Source organism: Nelumbo lutea, chromosome 3 (assembly GCF_056320005.1).
Source record: "Nelumbo lutea isolate HS-2025 chromosome 3, American lotus-T2T, whole genome shotgun sequence".
NCBI lineage: Eukaryota > Viridiplantae > Streptophyta > Magnoliopsida > Proteales > Nelumbonaceae > Nelumbo > Nelumbo lutea.
Window position 1 is genome coordinate 104,857,313 of NC_142686.1, and position 25,168 is coordinate 104,882,480.

The 25,168-nt window shown below is 40.1% G+C and overlaps 1 protein-coding gene across 3 annotated transcripts in view; it reads right to left on the reverse strand.

The window, feature by feature from the left end:
- The window catches only part of LOC148867342 (coiled-coil domain-containing protein SCD2-like), a 187,342-nt gene that overhangs the window by 81,648 nt on the left and 80,526 nt on the right, over positions 1-25,168 (reverse strand). For all 3 annotated transcript variants that reach the window (XM_088976731.1, XM_088976730.1, XM_088976729.1), the window contains exons 8-10: positions 4,328-4,402; positions 4,101-4,211; positions 3,951-4,011 (exon numbers count right to left, since the gene is read on the reverse strand). In XM_088976731.1, coding sequence (XP_088832857.1) covers positions 3,951-4,011; positions 4,101-4,211; positions 4,328-4,402 — 247 coding nt within the window. The remainder of the gene's footprint in view (positions 1-3,950; positions 4,012-4,100; positions 4,212-4,327; positions 4,403-25,168) is intronic.

Sequence of the window (25,168 nt, forward strand, 5' to 3'; positions counted from 1 at the left end):
ATGATCCTTGAAAATATGATTTTCTAAATAGGGAATTCGATTCCCAGTTGAAGAGAAAGAAAAAATTTTTGAAATTTGCCCCCTTTATTCCGCAATCTTGGGCGTCCTTGTGATGGATTTCCTATCCCTTCACCATGGGCTAAGTCAGTTGAGGTGCCTTTTATTAGAAGATGTAAGTTGAAGTAGAAGGCTCGTTGAAGAATGGATCAAAAGGATAAAATGAATGGCTACAAGAGAATGCCCAGATCATGACCTCATGGAATAGCATGGAAAACCACATCAGTGTGAATCCTATGTTCCTTGATACAATTAACGAGATTTGGGACCATGCTAAGCAATTATACTTTGGGCAAAATTATGTCACAAGAATAAATTAGTTTTACCAAGATTTTTTGTCTCTCCAGCAAGGGAATAAAAGTGTTGAAGAGTATTATGTTTCACTGAAGAACCTGAGAAATGAACTTATTGTCTATCAGTCCCAGTCCACTGACTTCAAGGTGCAACAAGAACAGAGGGAGCATCTTGATGTAGCAATATTTCTATCAAGTTTGATGTTTGAGTTTGGACTGGTGATGGCTAAAATTTTGGGCAGCAGTGATTTCCCCTCCTTATCTAAAGTTCCCCCCCCCCCCCCCCGATAAGGAGAGCTTCAACTCCTCATAATGACCATGTTCCTACCTCAGAGAGATCAGCCTTAGTAGCTTCTAGAGCAGGTTTTGCAGGCCGAGTTAGGAGTCAGTGGAAGTGCTACAAGAGGTTTTGGTCGTGGGCATAGAGGTGGCCATGGTGGGGTGGTGCTAAGGGTGGTGGTGGACGTGGATCTATTCATTAATGTTTACATTATAGTAAAGGTCACGTAGTTAACTTCTGCTATGACTTATATGGCCCCCCATCTACTTGAGCTAACCTTGCTATTATAGGAGATGATCTTAGTACTCACAGCATCACTAAGGACATATCTGCTCTCAGTAATGGAAATGACAAAGAGACTGTCTCCATCACATGAGAGGAGTATGAGAGGCTTCGCCAGTCTACTTTTTCTTGTATTACCACTTCCACCCTTGTGAAATTAAGTACAACTTGCCTTGCCTCCAGATCTAAGTCTTCTTCCTAGGTGACTGACTCTGGAGCTTCAGACCATATGATCAGCTCCTCAAACTTGTTTGTTTCTATGTCTCCACCCTCCACACCCTAGACTGTTACTTTGGCTAATGGCTCTTCTTCCTCCATTACTGGTACTAGTAATGTGTCTCTTGATTTGACCTTAGCTTACACTTTGTTGTGACTGGTAATGATGCCTCAGGAATTTGTGTTCTTAAGTCTTTCCTTCGTATAGAATTTGAGATTAAGGATCTGGGGGAATTAAGATACTTCCTTGGCATAGAAGTTGCTAGATCCAAGAATGAGATTCTTATCTCCCAAATGAAGTATGTCCTTGACTTGGTCTCTGAAGCTGGGAAGATGGGTGCTAGACCAGCTACAACTCCTATTGATACGAGTCACAAACTGTCTGCTTTAGAAGGGACATTGTTGGAAGACAAAGGGGTTTTTCAGAGACTTCTTGGGAAGCTTCTGTACCTGTGTATGACTCGGCCAGATATTGCATATGCTGTTAGCTGTATTAGTCAGTACATGCATGCACCTAGAGATACTCATATGGCAGTTGCAGAACGAGTTCTGTGTTATTTGAAAGGCTCTTCGAGAAAAGGGATTTTGTTTACCAAGCATGGACATCTGAAACTTGAAGCCTATACTGATGCCGACTGGGCTGGAAATATTGATGACAAAAGATCCACTTCAGGGTATTGCAGTCTGCTGGCTGGTAATGTTGTCTCTTGGCGGAGCAAGAAACAATCGGTTGTGGCCCGATCCTCAGCAGAAGCAGAATACATGGCCATGGCACATGGAGTCTCTGAACTGTTGTGGCTAAGGTCATTGATGGAAGAACTCGAGATTGATTATGACAAGCCAATGATGTTGTATTGTGATAATCAGGCTGCCATCAACATTGCCCACAACCCCGTACAACATGATAGAACTAAACATATTGAGGTTGATAGACACTTTATTCGAGAAAGAGTCTCTTCAGGTGAAGTGTGTCTTCCATTGATTACCTCTGAAGGACAATTGGCAAATTTCCTCACCAAAGGTCTTCCCAAGGCAAGGCTTCAGCATGACGCTGGCAAGCTGGGCATGATTAACATCTATGCTCATCTTGAGGGGGAGTGTAGAGAAGATGGGCCGAATGGCCCATAGGCTGTTGCTTTATATTATCTTTATGCTCTTCTCTGTAATGGGCCTTATTCTGAGCCCATACTCTTCTATGTTCCTTTTTTTTGTAATTTCTTGTCCAACTAAGGACCATTTTTGTAATTACTTAAAGATTAACTTAATAAAAGAGTATTAGAGTGTTAGAGGGAGGATTAGTTCGAACTCCTCATCCTCTAACTCTCCTTGCCGCAGCTCTCTCTCTCTCTCTTTCCTTCTCTAATCTTCTCTTGTTAGTTTTTTCTGGTTTTCTTGCACAGTCCCATACTTCTAGGACTGTTTTTCAATTGTACCTAAGTTTCCCATTAGTCTCTTATCTGTTAGTAAACTTACGCAAGTTTTTCATTGCTTAGTTACTTTCCATTCTTCTTATTGTGTGTTTTAGGATCTCAAGACGGGGAAGACGATTGGTAGCAATCGTGAAGTGGGAGGACTGTACTATTTGGAAGATCATGGTCCACAGAAGGCTCTCCATACTTCCCTTACCCCACATAAATGGCAATGTCATCTTAGCTATCCTTCTTTGCGTGTTTTGAAGTCGTTGGTTCCTACCATAAAGTTTGCCACACAGTTGGAGTGTGAGTTTTGCCAACTCACTGAACATCATAGAGTATCTTTTGTTCCTAGAGAAGACAAGAGAGTCTTAAGTCCTTTTGCTTTGGTTCAGTCAATGTTTGGGGTCCAAGTCGTGTGTCTTCTTATAATGGGTTCAAATATTTTGTAACATTTATTGATGATTACTAAAGAATGACATGGGTTTACTTAATAAAGGAACGTTTAAAATTGTTCTCTATATTTCATCTTTTCATGCTGAGATAAGAAATCAATTTGGTGTATGAATCAAGGTGTTTCAATCAGATAATGCTAAGGAATATTTTCATGATGAGTTTCAATCTTACTTCGGTTTTGATGGTATTATACATCAATCGTCTTACTCACACACCCCCAGCAGAAAGGGGTAGTGGAGCGAAGAATCATCGTGTGACTAAAACTACTCATGGCTTGTTGATTCAAATGTTCATTCCTAAAACTTATTTGAGTGATGCAGTTCTCTTTTCCTGCTTCCTCATAAACTGAATGTCTTCCTTAGTTCTCAATCGTTTATCTCCTTTCTCTATCTTGTTTCCTTCTGTTTCTCCCTTCTCCCTTCCTCCTCGGGTGTTTGGTACTTTGGTTGTGTGTGATTTAATCATAAATTGGGTCCCAACCATGACAAACTTGACCTTCATGCCATCATGTGTTTTCCTCGGTTGCTCTTGCTCTTAAAAGGGATACAAATGCTATGATCTCGTCCTCCGCAAGGCCTTGGTCATACCAAATGTAAAAGGTAATTTCACATCTTAGAATACCATGTTAAATAATAGAAAAGGCTGTTGATAAACACTTAATTACTAGTGATAGATTAATCACTAGTAGTTCCACATCTTACAATACCATGCCCATTGATTGTTTAAACATATCAACAATATAACAACTTTAACAGTGTTCCTAAGGTTATACAGTGTATGCTGAACCTACCCAAGAAAGAAACACATACCAAGTGTATAAATCAACTTCCTAGAATGCATTACAGTTGCAATTAACACACTGGTGCAACAAGTATTAACTATAGTTTAGAGGAAGAAACGAGAGAAAAGAAGAGAAACTAATGTTGAAAAGATACATAAATAAAATCAGATTACCATGTCGAACACATAAGTTCCAATACCGGGCAAGCCAGCACCTTTTAAGAACAACCTCCTCCTGATATAAGAACATAAAAATACATAGTGCATAAACAAAAGGAAAAAAGGAATCAATTAACCAATATATCCTAATAACTTAACACAAACCATCTCTTCTTGAGTCAGTATCATTCTCTGTGTCATTGTTCGAAGGGATTTAATTTCACATTCAGCTTCATGGAGCTGTTCCATTGCAGATGTTGCCTCATCCCTTGCACTCTAACTCAAAAAGTAGGAACCTGTCAATCTAGGTTTGTAGCCATATACTGATGACAAATTAAACATTGGATGAGAAGAAAATGAACAATTTAAACCAAGAGACAAGTTCTCAATACCTCAGCTTCTAAACGAAGGGATGTAATCTCTTCACTTCGAACATCATGAGTTTGTGCTGCTGTTTTCAAAGCAGCCTGTAACAAAAGCTATATATCAGTTCCAAGGATTGAACAGAATTTTTAGGATAATTCAATAGAAACAGAAATTAGGAAACAATTGGTTTGAATTTGATGCAATCTGAATTCATTATCATCAACCTATTCAACCTTTTTTAACATAAAAAATGTATCAAAAGGCTTCTTAGAAATCTAAAATAGTGTTTTCATAGATTCTGTGTATCATAAGCTTCTTTTTATGCAAATCTTTTAGTGTCAAACAACAAGTTTAGAAGTTCCATTGCATGGTTAGTGATTGCATGTAGTGTACTTTGTTGTTCTTAGAATTATCTTTTAGGCATTCTTTTCAAATGAAAATGGTTGATATTAGTTTCTTAGACCTTAACTGGCTCCTATGATAAGCTTATGGAGAAGAGGTACTGATAAAAAAAAAAGCTTATGGAGAAGAGAACCATTGATATATAAGTTCCTATAAGCGCTGAAGATGGAAGAACCTTTCGTACCAGCAAGAAGATGGAAGAAAGTTGTGAAAACGAAGGCAAAAATCTTTGTTTTGGAAGAGGTGTGGACGAGAAAGGACGCAGCGCTGGAGATAGTAGAACTACAAAAAACTTCATTTATTCTTGCAGATTTCAAACAAGGTTGGAAAATCTCTCATGTGGAGATGGGAGGAAATACTTTGCAGAAACGAAACAGAATAGGAAAGGTCACTTTGTTGGAGTTTACGAGCACTATGGGGAAGGACTTAAGCAGTACACCTGCTTCCCAGAGGGCAAACAAGCATCAGGTTGGACAGCAGTTGGGAAGGCAATATAAGATTACAAGCAGTTCTCAGATACCAGGCAAGTGGCTTTGGCAAAAGCAACTGAAGTGAAGTCCTCGAGAAATAAAAGGACAAAGAGTATCAAAGGCCTCACAGTATGAAGAGAAGGTGGGTGAGCAGGCTGATCCCAGAAGGGAGTTACATCTGCCTTTGAACCTGCAACAATCAAAACTGTGGATTAATGCCTCTGAAGAGTACTGGAAAGAAGGGCTGGTGTTATCTACAAAAGGAAGAGTTAAAGATTGGAAAGCCTTGGGTGAAGAAATAAGAGGGGTGTTAAAGATAACCAATCAGTTGGAACAGAAGTGAATCAGTCCTCCAAAACTGATATTAACTTGATTAAATTAGAGAGAGAAAAGTAGAGGACAGCAGTACAAAGGAAGAAGATGGAGAAAAGAAGAGGAAGAAGAAGAAGAGTTTGATAATCTCCTCTCTCCCCTCTCTAATTCTTTTGTTAATCTTCATTCATTAAGCTAGTTACAAGTATGCCCTTAAGTGGGCAGCCAGCTAAACAGGAACTTAAAGTAAGCTTATAAAAAAGAAATAACAGGCCCATTAACAAACAAATAAATAACACGCTACAAGAATAAAAGAATAGATACTAGCGCCCTTTCGGCCCAGTCTCTCTATACTCCCCCTCAAGTTGAGCATAGATGTCAATCATGCCCAGCATGCTTATATAGTGTGTCAGCTTCCCTTTTGGAACTCCCTTGGTCAAAACATCAGCCAACTATTCTACTGAGGCAATAAATGGCAACTTCTCTTGAGGAAACTCTTTCCTGTATAAAATGTCTATCAACCTCAAGGTGCTTAGTTCTGCCATGTTGAACAGGATTATGTGCAATGTTGATAGCTACCTGGTTATCACAGTAGAGCATCATTGGCTTTTCATAGTCAACTCCCAATTCTTTTAAAAGTGATCACAGCCACAATAATTCTGACACACCATGTGCCATTGCAACAATGTTGCCACCAAAGCACAATATCCCGAGGTGGATCTCCTAACATCAATACATCCACCCCAATCAGCATCAGTGTATGCCTCCAGCTTCATGTGTCCATGTTTGGCAAATAGAATACCTTTCCCTAGAGTACCTTTCAAGTAACACAAAACTCTTTCTGCAGCAACTAAATGTGTATCTCTGGGAGAATGCATAAACTGACTAATAACACTCACTCACTACGTAGGAAATATCTGTCTGAGTCATGAAGAGATATAACAACTTGCCAAGCAGTCTCTGAAACACTCCCTCATCAGATAAAAGTTCACCATCAATAGTAGAAAGCTTATGATTGGGATCTATAGGGGTGGAGGCCGTTTTAGCACCAAGTTTACCTGTCTCTGAAGGAGGTCAAGAACATACTTGCGTTGAGAAATGAAGATACCATTAGACCTGTTCATGGGCCGGGTAGCCCGACGGGCCAGCTCGGCCCCCGGACGGGCTTGAATACAGATTTGAGCCCATGGGCTTGACCTCGGGCCTAAAAGCCCGGCTTGAATTTATTTCGGGTCGGGCTTGGGATTTGTCAAAATAGTCCAGCTCGACCTTTAGGTTAAACCAAAAACCCTAAATATCCTAACCCCTCTCTTCTCACTCATCTCTTTCTCTTAGTCTTAGCCAAACCTTAGTTTTCACAACCACAACCTCACACTCTCAAGCAAATAGAACCGGCGAATACTCTCACCGGTGCAACCAATGAACTCCAACAAACTGGCGGTGAGAGTTCTCTCTCTCTCTCTCTCTCTCTTGTTCCTCTTCTCACTTCTCCTTCTATCTCGGAATCTCAAACTCAAACTTAAGCACTGGCGAGGCGGCGAACACAAGCACCGACCGTGAGTCCTCTCTCTCTTTCTCTGACACGAACTCACTTCTCCTTTTCTCTCTCAAAATCTCAACTCAGCTTTATCAGACACGAACTCAGGCACCATTAAACACAGTCACCGGCGGTGAGTCCTTTCTCTTTTCCATTTTGTTGTATTGCGAAATTATTGTTTGCCCGTTGCTATTAGTCTATGTGCTTTTGTTTGCCTGTATGCTATTGTTTGCCCATTTGTTTATTCTGTAAATTATTGAAATACTGGTTTCAGGCAAGTTCAGACAACCTAATGCATTGTGGTAATATTATACTATTAGGGATTTGTTAGGGAATCATAAAAACAACCTGATGCATTAGGGATTCACTACACATATTTATTGGCTTAGTTTGTTCTTCAACAGTGCTGAAACTACTGATTATTGGCTTTGGTAATGTTGTATTTGGTTTCCTTTTTATTTGGCTTTGGTCATAAGAACAACCTGCTCGATCTCTAGATTTGATTATCCTAATTCCTAAAGAAAAAACACTGTATTTGGCTTTGGTAATGCTACAATTGGTTTTCCTTTTTATTTTTTTTCTACAAATGGTTGGGATCCAAATTTGGATAGGGTAAATATAAATAATGTAACTATAAAATTGGAGTTGGATCCGAATGCCTAGCATAGAGGGTCCAGCTTTATATTGAATTCATAATTTATATTATTTTTTAATGTAAATAAAATAATTAATTTATCTAATATTTCTTTATAGAAAATTGGTCTATATACCATTTGAGTTAGTTAACTATTCCATGATTGATCTAATACATAAAAATGGATATATTTTTTTGCCTTTTCTTTTTTCCTATTTTTTCACTTTTTCTCATAGATATGTTGCGGATTTGGTCCCATCTATTTCTTAGTAGATAAAATTGACTCTGTTTTTCTTTTAGTTTTTTATTTAATATATGCTTGTCTTATTGATAAAATTGGAATGCATTATGTAGGTTATCTCATATTTAATAATTAGCATGTCAATGGCAAGTGAAAGTGCGGTTGTAGTAGATATAGTAGATGATGACTATCAAGAGTTTGACCAAACTTCCAATAAGAAAAGATTGACATCTAAGGTGTGGGAAGAAATGGAAAAGATTAATTCGGAGAAGGCACGATGTAAGCACTGTTAGAAATTCTTACAAGGTAAGTCAAGTAAGGGAACTACTCATTTAAAGTGTCATTTACAACGTTGCCCTAGACGTACAATTCAGGATTGTTAGCGTAGGGGTATTTCTGTCTTTATACCTTGATTGATGTTGCTGATCTGTAATGTTGTGTTGAAATATGTTCTCTTAAGTAACGGCACATAGGTCTTTTCAGTTATGTTTTAATATTAATATAAATTCTTACTGGCCGAATGGGAGAGGACATGTTGACTCTTTCAATTCGAACCAGAATTCTCTCTTCTCTCTTTCTCTCTTTCTCTCTTTCTCTATCATTATCTCTTCTTCTACATAACTGAACTCAGTCAGGCCAAACTCTAAGGCAGATCTGAATTCTAACATGGTATCAGAGCAGGTTAAATCTGCCTAGATTTCTGCTTGCCTAGGGTTCATTCTCTACGCACCCTATCTAGGGTTTTCCTTTTTTTTTCTGTGTTCGATTGGAGATAAGGGAAAGGGCTGAAAAGGAGTGATCGCCCTCTTCCCTTGGGGGTCTTTATGCCTCCAATCAGGTCGTATGTGGTCGGTTGCTGTGATTTCCGAGATCGCCCTCTCTTAGTAGAGGAATAGAGGGCCGAACTGTGTGTGACTGTTGTGTGTGGACTGCTCTCCTGCTCGCATGGGTGTTACTTCAGCGATAAGGTAAGAGATTTCAGTTCTGGTTTATGGATTAAATAGGAGGTGTGTTTCAGATCATTTGCTAGTGTTTCGGCCAGTCAGTGCTAGGGTTTATGCTAGTTTCTTTGCGCATGTTGAAGGAAGAGATATGATCATATAGTGGTGAGATTTCAGGTAGTTGTAGGAGCAGGGTTTGTGGTGTAAAGAGCACACATTCCAGCAACAATTAGTGCTGCAATCAGTGTGACAGGTGTGACCTAGTGGTGTGTAGTGTGCAGATCTTAGTGATAATAGAATTCAGCAAGTGTGCAGCATTGGTGATAACATAATGAGAGACAGTAATGATTATAAACCTAGTGTGATGGTGCCTACAGACTACCTGAATGTTCAGATGACCTCCATTAAGTTAAATGGAGAGAATTATGTGCCTTGGGCTAAATCCGTTGAAGTCTTTTAAAGGCAAAGAAGAAGGTAAAACATATAAGAGAGGAGAAACCTTCCTCTAACTCTCACGAGTATGAAGATTGGGAACAAGAGGACGCTCAGATCATCACATGGTTGTGGAACAGTATGGAACCCAGGATTAGTGTGAACTTCATGTTCCTTGATACTGCCAAAGACGTGTGGGACCATGCAAAAAAATTGTATTCGGGGCAGGACAATACAACCAGAGTTTATCAGCTTTATCAAGAGTACTTTAATCTGCAATAGGGCAATCAGAGTCTTGAGGAGTACTATGCCAACATGAGGAACATACGTAATGAGTTGAATGTCTATCATCCTCTCACTTTTGATGCCAAGATTCAGCAACAACAGAGAGAGCAGCTTGATGTGACTAGATTTTTGGTGGGACTAAAGTCTAAATATGAACCAGTACGGGCTCAGATATTAGGGGGATCAGCTCTTCCGTCCCTGGAAGAGGTATTTGCTCGACTTCGGAGGATTTCTATCGGATCTACTGAGAACTCTAATATCTCAGATGGATCGGCCTTTGCTGCATCGAGAGGCCGTGGTGGTAGAGGTGGAGCTCGGGGAGCTCAGTCTGGCCGTGGTGTTGGTAGTGGTTCTGCATATGGCCGAAGTGGTAATGGTGGGTCTACTTATAATCATGGTGGTGGTCGTACTGGGAGTAGAGATTCAGGGGGAGCCCATGGTAGAGGACGTAGCTCAGGCCCGAGGAAGTGCACTCATTGTGGTATGGATGGACATACCATCAACTATTGTTATGATTTACATGGTCATCCCTCAACCTGGGCAAATCATGCCACGATCGGTGACTCAAGTTCCAGCTTTAAACAGGAGAATCATTCATCTGACCAGTTGCCTCCTACATCCACAGATGGTCCCATGAAGGAGATGGTGAGTGTTCCCCGTGATGAATATGAGAGGTTTATCCAATCACAACAGAACACGACAACTTTTGCTCACTCAGGTATGGCTTGTCTGGCATCTACACCCAATCCCTGGATCATTGACTCTGGAACCTCCGATCACATGACTGGAACTCCAGGTGCGTTTTCCTCCTTGTCTCATTGCTCAACATCACAATCTGTCACCCTTGCTAATGGTTCCACATCCTCAATTTGTGGTGTTGGTAATGTTGACCTAGATCCTGTATCCCTCTCATCAGTTCTGTATGTCCCTAAATTGCCTTTTAACCTTATGTCTGTTAGTAACCTGACCAAATCACTTAACTGCTCCATTACCTTTTATCCTTCTATGTGTGTCTTTCAGGATCTCAAGATGGGGATGAAGATTGCTGGAGGACATGAAGCAGGTGGACTGTACTATCTTGACGGTGGTGGTGGTGGTAGAACTTCAACAGCTCTCCAGTCATCTCTTTCTCCTCTCCAGTGGCACTGCCGATTTGGTCATCCATCGCTCAAAGTCTTGAAGTCCTTGGTTCCGTCCTTCAGTCAGCTTTCTGTTTTGGATTGTGAGTCGTGTCAGTTTGGGAAACACCATCGTGTTCCCTTTAGTTCTAGGGTTGATAACCGTGTATCGAGTCCTTTTTCTTTAGTTCATTCAGATGTTTGGGGTCCTTATAATGTAACGTCATATAATGGATATAGATATTTTGTCATTTTTGTGGATGATTTTTCAAGGATGACGTGGCTCTATTTAATGAAAGAAAGAAGTGAATTGTTTACCATTTTCCAAAAATTTTATGCTGAAATTCGTAACCAATTTGGTACCCATATCAAAGTTTTTCGTTCTGATAATGGCCGCGAATATTTATCCTCATCATTTCAGGAATACCTGGACCAACACGGCATTATACATCAGACCTCGTACCTACACCCCACAACAAAACGGGGTGGCTGAGAGAAAGAATCGCCATCTCCTTGAAACAGCAAGATCCCTAATGCATCACATGCATGTTCCCAAACCTTTTTGGAGTGATGCAGTGCTTACCTCTTGTTTTCTGATTAATCGGATGCCCACGTTCATCTTTGATGGTCAGTCTCCGTTTCAGGTCTTGTTTCCCTCTTTGTCTCTGTTCCCTCTTACGCCGAGAGTTTTTGGGTGTGTCTGTTTTGTCCATCATCTGGGTCCTAGGAACGACAAGTTTGATGCCCGTTCTCTCAAGTGCATCTTCCTTGGCTATTCTTGGACCCAGAAAGGGTATAGGTGTTACCATCCTGGTTCTCGACGGTCCTTTGTGTATGCTGATGTCAGTTTCTTTGAATCTACTCCGTTCTTTTTGGGGTCTAGTGATGCTTTTTCCTTCTCATCACCTCCTCCCCTTCCACTTCCCGTTGTCAATTCTCAGTTTGTTCTAGTTGTGACCAAATCCTTGCCTCCGGTGCCACCACCTGTTGAACGCCCACCTATTCGTCATGTGTATACACATCGCCCACGTGCATCGGCTACTACTCCTCCAGCTACATCTCCGTCGACGGATCCGGCACCAGAGCCCCACTTGGCATCTGAGATTGATCTACCCATTGCTTTGTGGAAAGGTAAACGTACTTGCACCCTTCATCCCATTTCAAATTATGTTTCTCTTACTTACCTTTCCACTTCCCATCGCCAGTTTGTTACCTTGTTATCATCAGTTATTGTTCCTAAAGATGTCCAGGAAGCCCTTGCCTCTCCAGGGTGGTGTCGTGCCATGGAAGAAGAACTCTCAGCCCTTCATCAGAATCTTACTTGGGACCCCGCTGCTCTTCCTCTTAGGAAGCAAGCTGTTGGTTGTAAATGGGTTTATATGGTTAAGTACCTGCCTGATGGTAGTGTTGAACGCCTGAAAGCGCGATTAGTTGCAAAAGGGTACTCCCAAACCTATGGCATTGACTACACAAAGACTTTCTCACCGGTTGCTAAGATCGGGTCAGTTCGTGTTGTGATCTCTCTTGCAGCCATGTATGAGTGGCCACTATATCAGCTTGATATCAAGAATGCCTTTTTGCATGGTGACTTACTCGAGGAGGTCTACATGGAGCAACCTCCAGGGTTTGTTGCTCAGGGGGAGGATGGTAAGGTGTGCCGACTAAGGAAGGCTATATATGGGCTTAAACAGTCTCCTCGAGCATGGTTTGGTAGGTTCAATGAGATGGTAAAGAATGATAACATTGGTATTGATAGGCTGAAGACTTATCTGCAGGATCACTTTCAGACAAAGGATCTGGGTAAACTAAAATACTTCTTGGGGATAGAGGTAGCGAGATCCAAGTATGGGATTAATCTGTGCCAAAGGAAGTATGTGCTTGATTTGCTGAACAAAACAAGCTTGTTGGGTGCCAAACCAGCTGAAACACCCATGGACACAAATACCAAGCTAAGCGGTGATATGGGTGAAGTGTTTGAAGACCCTGGCAGATACCGACAACTTGTGGGTAAACTGAACTACCTAACCATTACCAGACCAGACATCTCATTTGCAGTTAGTGTGGTAAGCCAGTTCATGCAAAATCCTCAGACTCCTCACTGGAATGCGGTTTTGAGAATTGTGAAGTATCTAAAAGAGGCCCCGGGTCGTGGTCTGATATACAAGAGTGGGGGAAAACTTGAAATAGAAGGGTATTCCGATGCTGATTGGGCCGGTTCTATGTCTGATAGACGGTCTACTACAGGCTATTGCACGTTTCTAGGAGGTAACCTGGTGACATGGAAAAGTAAGAAACAGACGGTTGTGGCAAGAAGCAGTGCAGAGGCAGAATATAGGGCTATGGCGCATACCGTTTGTGAGTTAGTGTGGCTAAGGAACCTTCTACAGGAAGTAGGGTACAACATTAACACTCCAATGAAGCTCTACTGTGATAATCAGGCTACAGTTCATATCTCCTCGAATCCAGTGTTTCATGAAAGAACCAAGCATATTGAGGTTGACTGTCACTTTGTGAGGGAGAAGGTGCTGAATGGAGAGCTAGACATTACACATGTTAATACAGGAAATCAATGGGCTGACTTATTTACAAAAGGTTTGAGTCGGGGAAGAGTGGACTACATATGTAATATATACTCCCAGCTTGAGGGGGAGTGTTAGCGTAGGGGTATTTCTGTCTTTATACCTTGATTGATGTTGCTGATCTGTAATGTTGTGTTGAAATATGTGCTCTTAACTTAAGTAAGGGCACATAGGTCTTTTCAGTTATGTTTTAATATTAATATAAATTCTTACTGGCCGAATGGGAGAGGACATGTTGACTCTTTCAGTTCGAACCTGAATTCTCTCTTCTCTCTTTCTCTCTTTCTCTCTTTCTCTATCATTCTCTCTTCTTCTACATAACTGAACTCAGTCAGGCCAAACTCTAAGGCAGACCTGAATTCTAACAAGGATATTAAACAGCACAAAATAACTACTCAATCAAACACTGATGGGAGTACTTCTTTTAAAAACTACAAGTTTGATCAACAAGAATCTCGTAGAGCATTATCAGTTTTTCTTGTATGTGGAAAACACCCTTTTACTACCATTGAAGAACCTAGTTTTAGATTATTTATTCAATCTATAAATCCTGAATTTAAAAAATGTGAGTAGGTATGGTGAATTCATGTGTACAACTACTCATTGGATTGACAACAATTGGAAGTTACAAAAAATCATTATTTGCTTTAAAGCTTTGGCACCTCCTTTTGATGGACTATCTTTAGCAGATGAGGTGGTTATGTGCTTAAGTGAATGGAGTATTGATCAGAAAATTTTAAGTATCACATTAGATAATGTTAGTTACAATGATGTGATGGCTAACTCTTTGAAATTTGGTATCTTCAATACATAAATCTTTGGTGTGTGGTGGTGATTTTTCCAAAGTTCATTGTTGTAGCCATATTTTGAATCTTATTGTGCAAGCTAGTTTGGACATTGTCGATGATGTTGTTTCTAAGATTCATGACGGTGTGAAAAATATAAAGAAATCAGTTGCTCGGAAGCATAGGTTTTATTAACTTGCTGAAAAATGTTCACTTAAACACAACTAGAAGATTGATGTTAGATGTGTGTGAGATGGAATTCAATTTATTTGATGCTTGAACATGCCATCTATTATAAGTAGGCCTTACAACATTGGGGCAAAGGGATAATACTTTCAAAATGTTTATGCTTTCAGAAGAAGAATGGGGAAAGGTGGATAAGCTTCACAAATTCTTAAAGGTTTTTTATGATGTTACTTGCATGTTTTCTACCACTAAGTACCCTACTTCAAACATTTACTTCAAAAGAGTGTGGATGATTCATAGACATTTAATGGCAATGAGTAAGGAATCTCAGAATTTTATGATTGACAAGGTTAGAAATATGAAGGAGAAATTTGATAAATATTGGGTTGAATATAGTATGATTTTGTCTTGTGCTGCTGTGTTGGATCCTCGTTGCAACATTAGGTTAGTGGAGTATTGTTTTAATAAACTTTATGGTAATGAAGCCGAGGAGCATGTTAACGTTATAATTAGAACTCTCCATGTTTTGTTTGATGAATATAAAGAAAATTTTTCCTCGACCTCCTTTATTGGATCTTCTAGTTAGTTTGACATGAGTGAGAGAAATGATGATGGTGATAAATTTGAGGATTATGAGCAATTTTTGAATTCAAAAAGAAAGATTCAAAGTGAAAATTTCAGTTGGACCTTTACTTGGAGGAACAAAACCTTGATATCAAGGCAGATGTTGATGTTTTGGAGTATTGGAGTAAGAATTCACTTAGGTATCCTGAGTTGGCATCAATGTTTCGAGATATTTTGGCTATTCCAATTTCTACATTTGCATCTGAATCTGCATTTAGCATTGGAAAGAAGGTGATCAATCCTTGGAGAAGTTCACTTAAATCCAAGATATTTCAAGCTTTGGTTTGTCTTGAAGATTGGCTCCGTGCACAAAGCTTTGTATTACGTAACTTTTTTATTTATTGTTTATTAAAATATATGATTTGACACTTCATTGAATTTTTTCTAATAGTTTTTCCAATTGTATGCAAGGGGATCAAGCTTGTTAGGGGCTTCTTCAGGATCTTCAAGTTTGTTAGAAGAGGATGAAGGATCAACTAGTAGTGATGATGATAATGAAGATGCTGAACTTGATGATATGTGTTGTCAGTTGTTTATGTATTCAAGTTTAATACCATAAGGGTACTGTTGTAATTTCTCCTCCGTTTATATTGTTCGACCGTACTAGTATAAATAATAATATATCATTCTTTCGCCCCCTAAGTTCAGAAGGGGCTTTCAGTCCTCTCGGCTCTCCTCTCCTCTCTCCCTCTCTTCTCTCCTCTCTTCTCTTCTCTTCTTCTCTTGCACTAGCTCAAAATGGTATCAGAGCAAGTCGTCCAGGCCTGAAGGGTGGTGTCAAGCAAACCTGTTGTTCAATGTCGAGCAGATAGTTTCTTCATCACCCAGAGCTGTATCCATCGAACTGCTAATCAGTTGTATTCAGTTCGACCCAAAAGTTATAGAGACTTTTCATCTTCCAGCCCAGAAGTTGTATTCATTGTCTGTTCGACTTAGAGAGGCTATCATCTGAGATTCGTAGAGGGAGTTCTGGTTTACAGAGAGGCTATCATCAGAAGTTAAAAGAGGTACTGTTCATTTACTGTTCGGCTGCCCTACGGATTGACTGTTTATTGATTGACTGAAAGCCGATTGATGGGCTATTGATGGACTGTATTTCTTTAACAAAGCAGCTGTATTCGACAATTTTTTTGTATTTCTTTACCCCTTTGATGGACTGTTGATGCCCTAAAGCAGATGTTGTATTGATCTCAGTCATTGACTGTTCGGCTACTAGGCCTGCCGATTAGGGGTGTGGTGAACTTCACCTTGTATTTTCCATTCTGTTGGGGGGTCATATGACCTCTGTACAATTGTAGGCCATACAGACCTGGTTATGTACTGCAACTGCAGTGTTGTTTTTTGGATTCCTACAAGACCGTAGGTTATATAGACTTGTTCCAGTACTGCAACAGCAGTGTTCAGTCTTTGCTCCCAGTGAAACCGTAGGTCAGAAGGACCTGTTTCTATAATAGCCTTGTACGGAAGTACCCCTTTGGTTGCTGTTTTTTTTCTTAAATCCGAAATCATTAGTGAAGATTCAGCCACATCTGGAGTTTCCTCAATGTTGAAGGGAATGGGTGGGGGTGACCTATCCTTTCCTATGGCTGTTGTCCCTCTTGATGGTTTAAATTACCTAGAGTGGTCAAGAGGGATCAAGTTATACATCACTACAAGGGGGAAGATAGGCTATATTAATGGGAGGATAAAAAAACCATCCTTCGGGAGTGCTGAATATGATAGATGGGATCAGGAGAACAGTATTGTTATGTCCTGGCTCTTGGTTTCCATGCAACCTCAAATCAGGAAGAATTTCATGTGGGCTGAAATTGCGAATGAAATCTGGGAACAAGCAAAGTCTACATATTCAGAATTGCGACACTATGCCAAAATTTATCAACTGCAGGGAGCATCTTCTACTTGCAGACAGGGGAGAGGTGTTTATCGATCTATTACTCTGACTTAACATCTGCCTGAAAGGAGTTGGATCACTACCAGAGTGTGGATTGGAAGTGTGATGAGGATGCTAAGAAGTACAAACAGCTTGTCTCTCAACAAAGGGTGTTTGCATTCTTACATGGTCTGAATCCTATGTATGAATCTATCAGGGTTCAGATTCTTAGCTCTAAGGACCTCCCTTCTGTTCAGGAAGTCTATGCTCTTGTACAATCTGAAGAAAGCAGGAGAAATTTGATGAAAAGCCCTGGTGGGGATGCTGTTGTGTTAGTTGCAAAAGGGGTGTATCTACTGGTGTGGGATCTTTTTACCGGAAAGGAGATCTCCAGAAAAAAAAATGAAGATAAGGAAAAATTGTGGTGCACTCATTGCCAGAAACCCCGACACACCAAAGATACATGTTGGGATCTTCATGGGAAACCAAAATGGGCTCAAGATCTGACTAAGAAGCAAGGTTTAGAGGTGAATAAGAAGTACGGACAGCAAAGTACAAAAAAACATCACATGGCCAACATGGCTACTCGGGAGCATTAACCCCCCATTTCTACTGTGACTCAGACACATCTCACTGGACCTGACCCGAGGGAGGACATTATGAATTCCTTCCGTGACCATTTAGAGCTCTATGGTAGAGCAATTCGTCAGATGGATACTCCTCCCTCAACCTCATTTGCATCTACATCAGGTAACCCTGCCACTGCTTTCCATGTTGCTTCTCACACCCCTGATTCTCCATGGATCATTGATTCTGGAGCATCAAAACATATGACTGGTACGTCCTCTTACTTTCAAACCTATTACCCTCTTTCTGGAAGAGACAAGGTGAGACTGGCCGATGGATCATACTCTTCCATAGCTAGTCAAGGAACTCTCTCTCTTCCTCTTGGCCTTACCCTTTCTGATGTTCTTCATGTTCCAAATTTTCCCATTAATTTGTTTTCTGTTAGTAGTGTTACCAATTCATTGAATTGCTCAGTGACTTTTTTCCCTTCTCATTGTGTGATTCAGGATCTAGCCTCGGGGAGGACAATTGGTAGGGGTCGTATGGCAGATGGACTTTACATGCTGGAGAATAAGGCCGGTCTTCATGTTACAGAGTATATGAGTCAGTCCTGTAAGAAAAAAGTCTATTTAAGGCATTGTCATCTTGGTGATTTGTCTTTTGAGTCTTTGAAAGTTGTATTCCCAGAACTGTTTAAGTCAATATCTGTTTCTGATTTTTCTTGTCAAACGTGTCAGTTGAGTAAGCATTGTAGAACTCATTTTCTTCAAAGAAATAGTAAATCTGAATCTCCATTTCACATTGTTCATTCTGATGTGTGGGGCCCTGTTACTTAACCATCTGAGAGTGGTTATAAGTATTTCATTACCCTCATTGATGATTATTCTAGATTTACTTGGGTATACCCGATGCGAACCAGGGAAGAAGTACCACAAATCATTCAAGATTTTCAGCGGATGGTCTTCACTCAATTTCAAACTGAAATCCAAATTTTCCAATCAGATAATGCAAAAGAATTTTTTCATAGTGACCTCACGGAATTTTTTGCTTCGCATGGTTCCCTTCACCGTAGCTCTTGTGCCCACACACCACAACAAAATGGTGTGGCCGAATGGAAGAACCGACATCTCCTTGAAGTGGCTCGAGGTTTACTACTTCATATGAATGTTCCCAAACGGTTTTGGCTTGAAGCTGTTCTTTATTCCACTTACCTTATAAACCGTATGCCCTCTCGTCGATTAGAGTACAAAGCCCTACATCAACTTCTCTCTCCTAAGGCTCCCCTTCTTTCTATTCCTCCTCATGTCTTTGGTTGCCGGTGTTTTGTCCAAAATCTGTCTCCCACCCGTGGGAAATTGGATTCTCGTGCTATACCTTGCATATTTCTTGGTTACTCCTTCACTCAAAAGGGATATCGTGTTTTTGATCCTGTTTCTCATAAATTCTATGTCTCCATGGATGTTTCTTTCTTTGAAGATGAGCCTTTCTATCTTGTTTCTCCTCAGGGGGAGTGTAGACATGAGGAGAAACTGGTTCAGCTTCCCTCTCTCCCTGACCCTCCACCCTGGAAAGATGGGGGTGAAGCCAGTTGACTCTCCCATTGACCCCAACCATAAATTAGGTGACAACTGTGGTGAATTGCTCAAGGATGTGAAACAGTTTCAGAGGCTTGTAGGGAGATTGTTATACCTCTCTATGACTCGCCCAGACATTGCATATGCTGTTGGTGTCCTCAGTCAATTCATGCATGCTCCTAGGCCTTCTCATCTTGAAGCAGCAGAGAGAATCCTCCGATATCTGAAGAAGTATCCGGGTATTGGTTTGTTGTTTCAAAAGCACGAACATTTGAAAGTTGAAGTTTATATAGATGCAGATTGGGCTGGATCCCAAAGTGGTAGAAAGTCTACCAGTGGCTACTGCACCTTTATAGGAGGGAACCTTGTTACATGGAGGAGTAAAAAGCAAAATGTGGTAGCTAGATCCAGTGCTGAAGCTGAATATCGTGCTATGGCCCACAGGGTTGCTGAAGGCATGTGGATAAAGAATTTGTTGGGGGAGTTGGGTTTCCTAGTGACTAAACCTATAACTCTATTTTTTTATAACAAAGCAGCTATAAGCATTGCTGCCAATCCGGTGCTACATGATAGAACAAATTACATCGAAGTTGACAAGCATTTTATCAGAGAGAAAGTTATCACAGGCGAAGTGTGTACCCCCTATGTCACTTCTGAGAACCAGCTTGCAGACATCTTTACAAAGGGTTTAAACCTTTCCAGACATTATGATCTTTGTGACAAGTTGGGCATGATTGATATCTATGCTCCAACTTGAGGGGGAGTGTTGTCAGTTGTTTATGTATTCAGATTTAGTACCATAAGGGTACTGTTGTAATTTCTCCTCTGTTTATATTGTTCGACTGTACTAGTATAAATAATAATATATCATTCTTTCGCCCCCTAAGTTTAGAAGGGGCTTTCAGTCCTCTCGGCTCTCCTCTCCTCTCTCCCTCTCTTCTCTCCTCTCTTCTCTTCCCTTCTCTTGCTCTTGCTCAAAAATATGTTTTAGGTATTATAATAACATATCTTCCAGTTATTTATTTGCCATTTGACATGATAACAAATTACATATGTGATATGGGTAATGAATTTGTCTCTTATTTTCTTTTGTAGGTTGGCTTGGAACTTGGAAGTTGGAATGTTCAATCTTGTTGGTGAATTCAAGAATGAATGGAGATGGCTAAAACATGTTTTGTTTGACATGGGCAATGAAGTGGTCTTTTATTTTCTTTTTTAGGATGGCTTGGAACTTGAGAATTGGAATATTCCATCTTGTTGGTAAATTCAAGCATGGATAGAGAACATGTTTTATGGATTTTGTTTGTCTTATTTAGATTTTTTTATGATTTTGGAGGAATATGAATTTAGTTTCAGTATGTTATGCTATTTGTAGGAATATGAATTTGTCTCATGTGTTTTATTTTCAGGTTTGCCTTGGTTGTATAGAAACAATCAAACAATAGGGAACATATTAAACAACCTTAAAGAAGGTTGTTGATTCACGTGATTGTAAGAAAAAAATGAAATTAAAATGGATTCTTTGTAGGAGTTAAAATGGATTATCATGTGTTTTATTTCAAGTTTGCCTTGGTTGTATAGAAACAACCAAACAATGGGGAACATATTAAACAACTTTAAAGAAGGTTTTTTATTCACTTGATTGTAAGAAAAAAATGAAATTAAAATGGATTCTTTGTAGGAATTAAAATGGATTATGTTCATTTGAATAGATTTTATGATTTAAGAATGTAAAACGGTGCTTTAAAATGAGTGCTTTAAAACATAAAAGAAAGCACAATGCAATCTTTGATAAAAGGGAAAGAAGCCATCTTTCTGTTAGGTCGGGTTTCGGGCTCGGGCCTAGGCTTTGAGCTTTTTATTAGGGCCAGGCTTGGGCCCAAGTTGTAGGCTTGTTGGTCAGGCCAGGCTCGGGCCTAACAAAATCCTGTTTATAAAGAGTAAAATCCCAACCCGAGCCCAGGCCAGTCTGGCCCACGAACAGGTCTTGATACCATCCTTAGATCTAGCAACTTCAATCCCCAAGAAATACCTGAGGTCTCCTAAATCCTTGATCTCAAATTCAGAGTTAAGAAACTTTTTCAGTTTATTGACCTCCTGGGTGTCATTACCTATGACCACAATCTCTCAAACCAGGCCCAAGGGGACTGTTTGAGACCATAAATGGATTTCTGCAGTTTACACCTTCCTTGCATTTCCTTTCCATACACTCCCGGAGGCAAAGACATATAGACCTCTTCATGTATATCACCATTCAAGAAGGCATTTTTAACATCAAAGTAGTGGAGAGGCCAATCAAAAGTTGCAGCTAGGGACAACAAAACCTAACTGAGGTCATCTTGGCCACAGGAGCAAAAGTTTCAAGATAGTCAATACCATACGCAAATACATCTTAGTGTATCCTTTAACAACCAATTTGGCCTTAAATCTCTCAATAGAGCCATTAGAATGATATTTAATGGTAAATACCCATTTACAACCCATTGGTTCCTTCCCTTCTAGAAAATCCACAATATCCCGGGTATGGTTCTCATGCAAAGCATCCAATTCAGCCATCATAGCATCCCTCCATTCAGGTTTAGATAGGGCTTCTGGTACAAACCTGGGTATCACATGGGAAGAAACCGAAGCAAGAAAAGAGTAACATGTAGGGGATAGAAGGCTATAGGACAGGTGTTTAGAGATACAATGGGTTGTACACTTCCGATTGCCTTTGCAAAAAGCAATAGGAAGATCAAGGTCTGGGAAGGAAGTTGATGGGTCAGAGGAAGGATAACTTGTTACCTTAGTAATGATGGTAGGAGCAAGAGGCTCTTTTGTAGGAGTGGAAACAACTAGCCCATGTCTGAATCTGTGTATTTGGTACCACCTTGGGAGAACAGGATGTGAGGGAATTATAGGAGGATGAGGTGGAGGAGGAGCAGGAATACTTGATGAGGTGGTCACAGTGGGAGAAGAGGACATCTCAGCTGATGACTTAAAAGGAAAAGGAAGAGGAACTACTGGAAACATAGCAAAGGGCTCCTTAGATTGCTCCTCCTCAAGAGGAATACTAAAGAAAGGAGTAGACTCAGCAAATGTGACATCCCGAGAGACAAAGCGGGTGCCACTGAATGAATCAAAATAGCAATGTCCCTTCTGTGTGGAGAGGCATATCCTAGAAAAACACACTTATGTGCCTTAGGTTCAAATTTGTGCCTTTGATGGCTATGAACATGTACATAACAGGTGAACCCAAAAACACGAAGAGGAAGAGAGAAAAGGTCCTCATCCAGAAAGAGAAGGGTAAAGGGGGTTTTGAAGCCCAAAACCCGGGAAGGCATATGGTTAATCAAAAATGTAGCAGTAAGGACAACATCTCCCCAAAATTTAATAGGAACATGGGATGCAAAAAGGAGGTATCTAGCAACCTCAACCACATGATAGTTCTTCCTTCTCACCACTCCATTCTGCTGTGGAGTGTAGGAACAAGATCTTTGATGAATAACCTCAAAAGTTTCAAGGTAGGATGAGAGGTTCTTCTCAAAATACTCAGCATTATCAGAACGAAATATTTTGATCTGGGTGTTAAAGTGGGTAAGGATAACTTCATGAAATTTTTGCACAATAGTCGGTACTTCATCCCGAGATCTCATGAGATAAATCCAAATGTAACGAGAATAATCATCAATAAAAAGGATAAAGTACTTGTAACCCCCCATAGTAGGCAAATGATATGGCCCCCACACATCAGAGTGCACAATTTGAAAAGGAGAAATGGATCTTTTATTTCTTATTGAATAAGACTATCTACAATGCTTTGCAAGTTCACAAGACTCACAGTGAAGACTCAATAAAGACACCCCCTTAAACATATTAGGAAACAAATGACTAGTGGTATATCTTATTGTTTATGTTGATGATATAGTTGTGACTGGTACTAATGTGACAAGGATTAATGATATTTTCTTTTCTTCATACAGAGTTTGAGATCAAAGATCTGGGGGAATTGAGGTACTTCCTTGGCATAAAAGTAGCTCAGTCTAAGGATGGGATTTTTATTTTTCAACAAAAGTATGTGCTTGATTTGCTCAGTGAAACAGGCAAGATGGGTGCAAAACCAGTGGCTACTCCTATTGATTCAGGTTACAAACTTTGTCTCAGATGGAGAACTGTTGAAGGATAAGGGAGTCTTCCAGAGGTTACTTAGGAAACTGCTCTATCTTTGCATGACTCGTCCAGATATTGCATACGCTGTCAACTGCATTAGTCAGTTTAAGCATGCCCCCAGGGACACTCATATGGCAGCAGCAAAACAAATTGTGTTATTTAAAACGTTCTCCTGGAAAGGGAATTCTAATTGCTAAGCATGGTCATATGAAACTGGAGGCTTACAAAGATGTTGATTGGTCTGGAAACACTGATAATAGGAGGTCAACTTCTGGGTACTGTGGCATGGTGGCAGGTAATATTGTTTCTTGGAGAAGCAAGAAACAATCAGTTGTTGCCAGATCTTCAGCTGAGGCCGAGTACAGAGCCATGGCTCATGGAGTTTCTGAGTTACTTTGGCTTCGATCCTTGATGGAGGAATTGGGTGTTGAGTATGATAAGCCATTAATGTTATATTGTGATAATCAGGCTGCCATCAACATTGCTCACAATCCGGTGCAATATGATAGGCCTAAACATATTGAAGTTGATAGACATTTTATCCGAGAAAGAATGGCTTCTGGAGAAGTTTGTCTGCCGTTTATTTCTTCTGAAGAAAAACTAGCTGACATCCTTACCAAGGGAATCCCCAAGGCTAAACTTCAGCATGATACTGGCAAGCTTGGCATGATTGACATCTATGCTCAGCTTGAGGGGGAGTGTAGAGAGAATGGGCCGAATGACCCATAGACTGTTTTTTATCCTTTTTGTTTATGTTCTATGATGTTAATGGGCCTCAAAACAGGCCTTACTTATGTTATGTTTGCTTAAGATTATTCGCCCAGTTAAGGGCCTCTCTGTAATTACTGTAAATTAAGTTTAATGAAAAGGAATTAGGGTGTAAGAAAGGATTACATTCGAAATAAGAAAGGATTACATTCGAAATCATCCTTAGAACCCTATTTGCCGCCACCTTCTTCTTCCTCTTCTCTCTTCTTGCTTCTCTTTTCTGCTGTTCTCTATCACATTTTTGCACTATTTTAATCAGTCCATTTATTTCATAAGGTTGTTTTTCTTCTATCTTCTAAACATAATCTTCCTATCTCTAACTTCTTGGGTCCTTCAAACTCTAATAATGGCTTCAGTTGGGATTTGGATTTTAGAAAGTGAATAAGGGATTCTGACATGCCTTGTATGCTTAACCTACTTCACACCTTGGTCCTTGGAAGAAGTCTTCCTGGATCCTATTAATCCAGATGATCATAGTTGAAAAACAGTCCTAGAAGTATGGGACTGTGCTAGAAAACCATAAAAACTAACAAGAGAAGATTAGAGAAGAAGAGAGAGAGAGAGAGAGAACTGCGGCAAGGAGAGTTAGAGGATGAGGATTTCGAACTTAACCTCCCTCTAACACTCTAATACTCTTTTATTAAGTTAATCTTTGATAAATTACAGAGAGGCCCTTGAGTGGGCAGAAAAATACAAAAAAAAAACAGAATACTACGGAGTATGGGCCCAAAATAAGGCCCATAACAGAGAGAAACATAACATAACATGAAGTGACAGTCTATGGGCCATTCGGCCCATCTCCTCTACAGTCATATTTGGACCTGTTCTTCTTCAGGCCTATTTTCTTGTGCCTCATTCTTCAAAGCCCTTACTGAACCCTCCACTACCTCTTTTAGCTCTTTCCTTGCTAAAGAGATATTGGTGCAAGCCTGTCCCACCCAGAATTGTAGCTTTTTGTTGGGAAGTTGTTAATAAGAGGATCAATACCAATGACTTGCCCAAAAAAGAGACCAAATTGGTGTTTATCTCCCAGTTGGTGTGTTCTGTGTAAGGCTAATGGTGAAACATGCTACAACTTACTGATTCCCTGCCCTTTTGTTGTTTATTTGTGGGAACCGTTCCTTTCTTTATTTGGGTGCTAGTGGAATCCACCGGTTGATGTTCCTAGCGTCTTTGCCCCTACAACATTTGAATGGCCAAACAAGATGGGAAGAATCATGTGGAGATGTGGAAGGGCATCTATATTGTGGATGGCTTGGGAGAAAAGAAACTCAAGAATTTTCTCAAGGAAGGAAAGAAATAGAGAGGCTTTAATTGAATATGTCAATATTAGAACTATACATTGGCTAAATCCTTGGAACCGTTCTCTTCTATCACAGCAGATACTCTACAT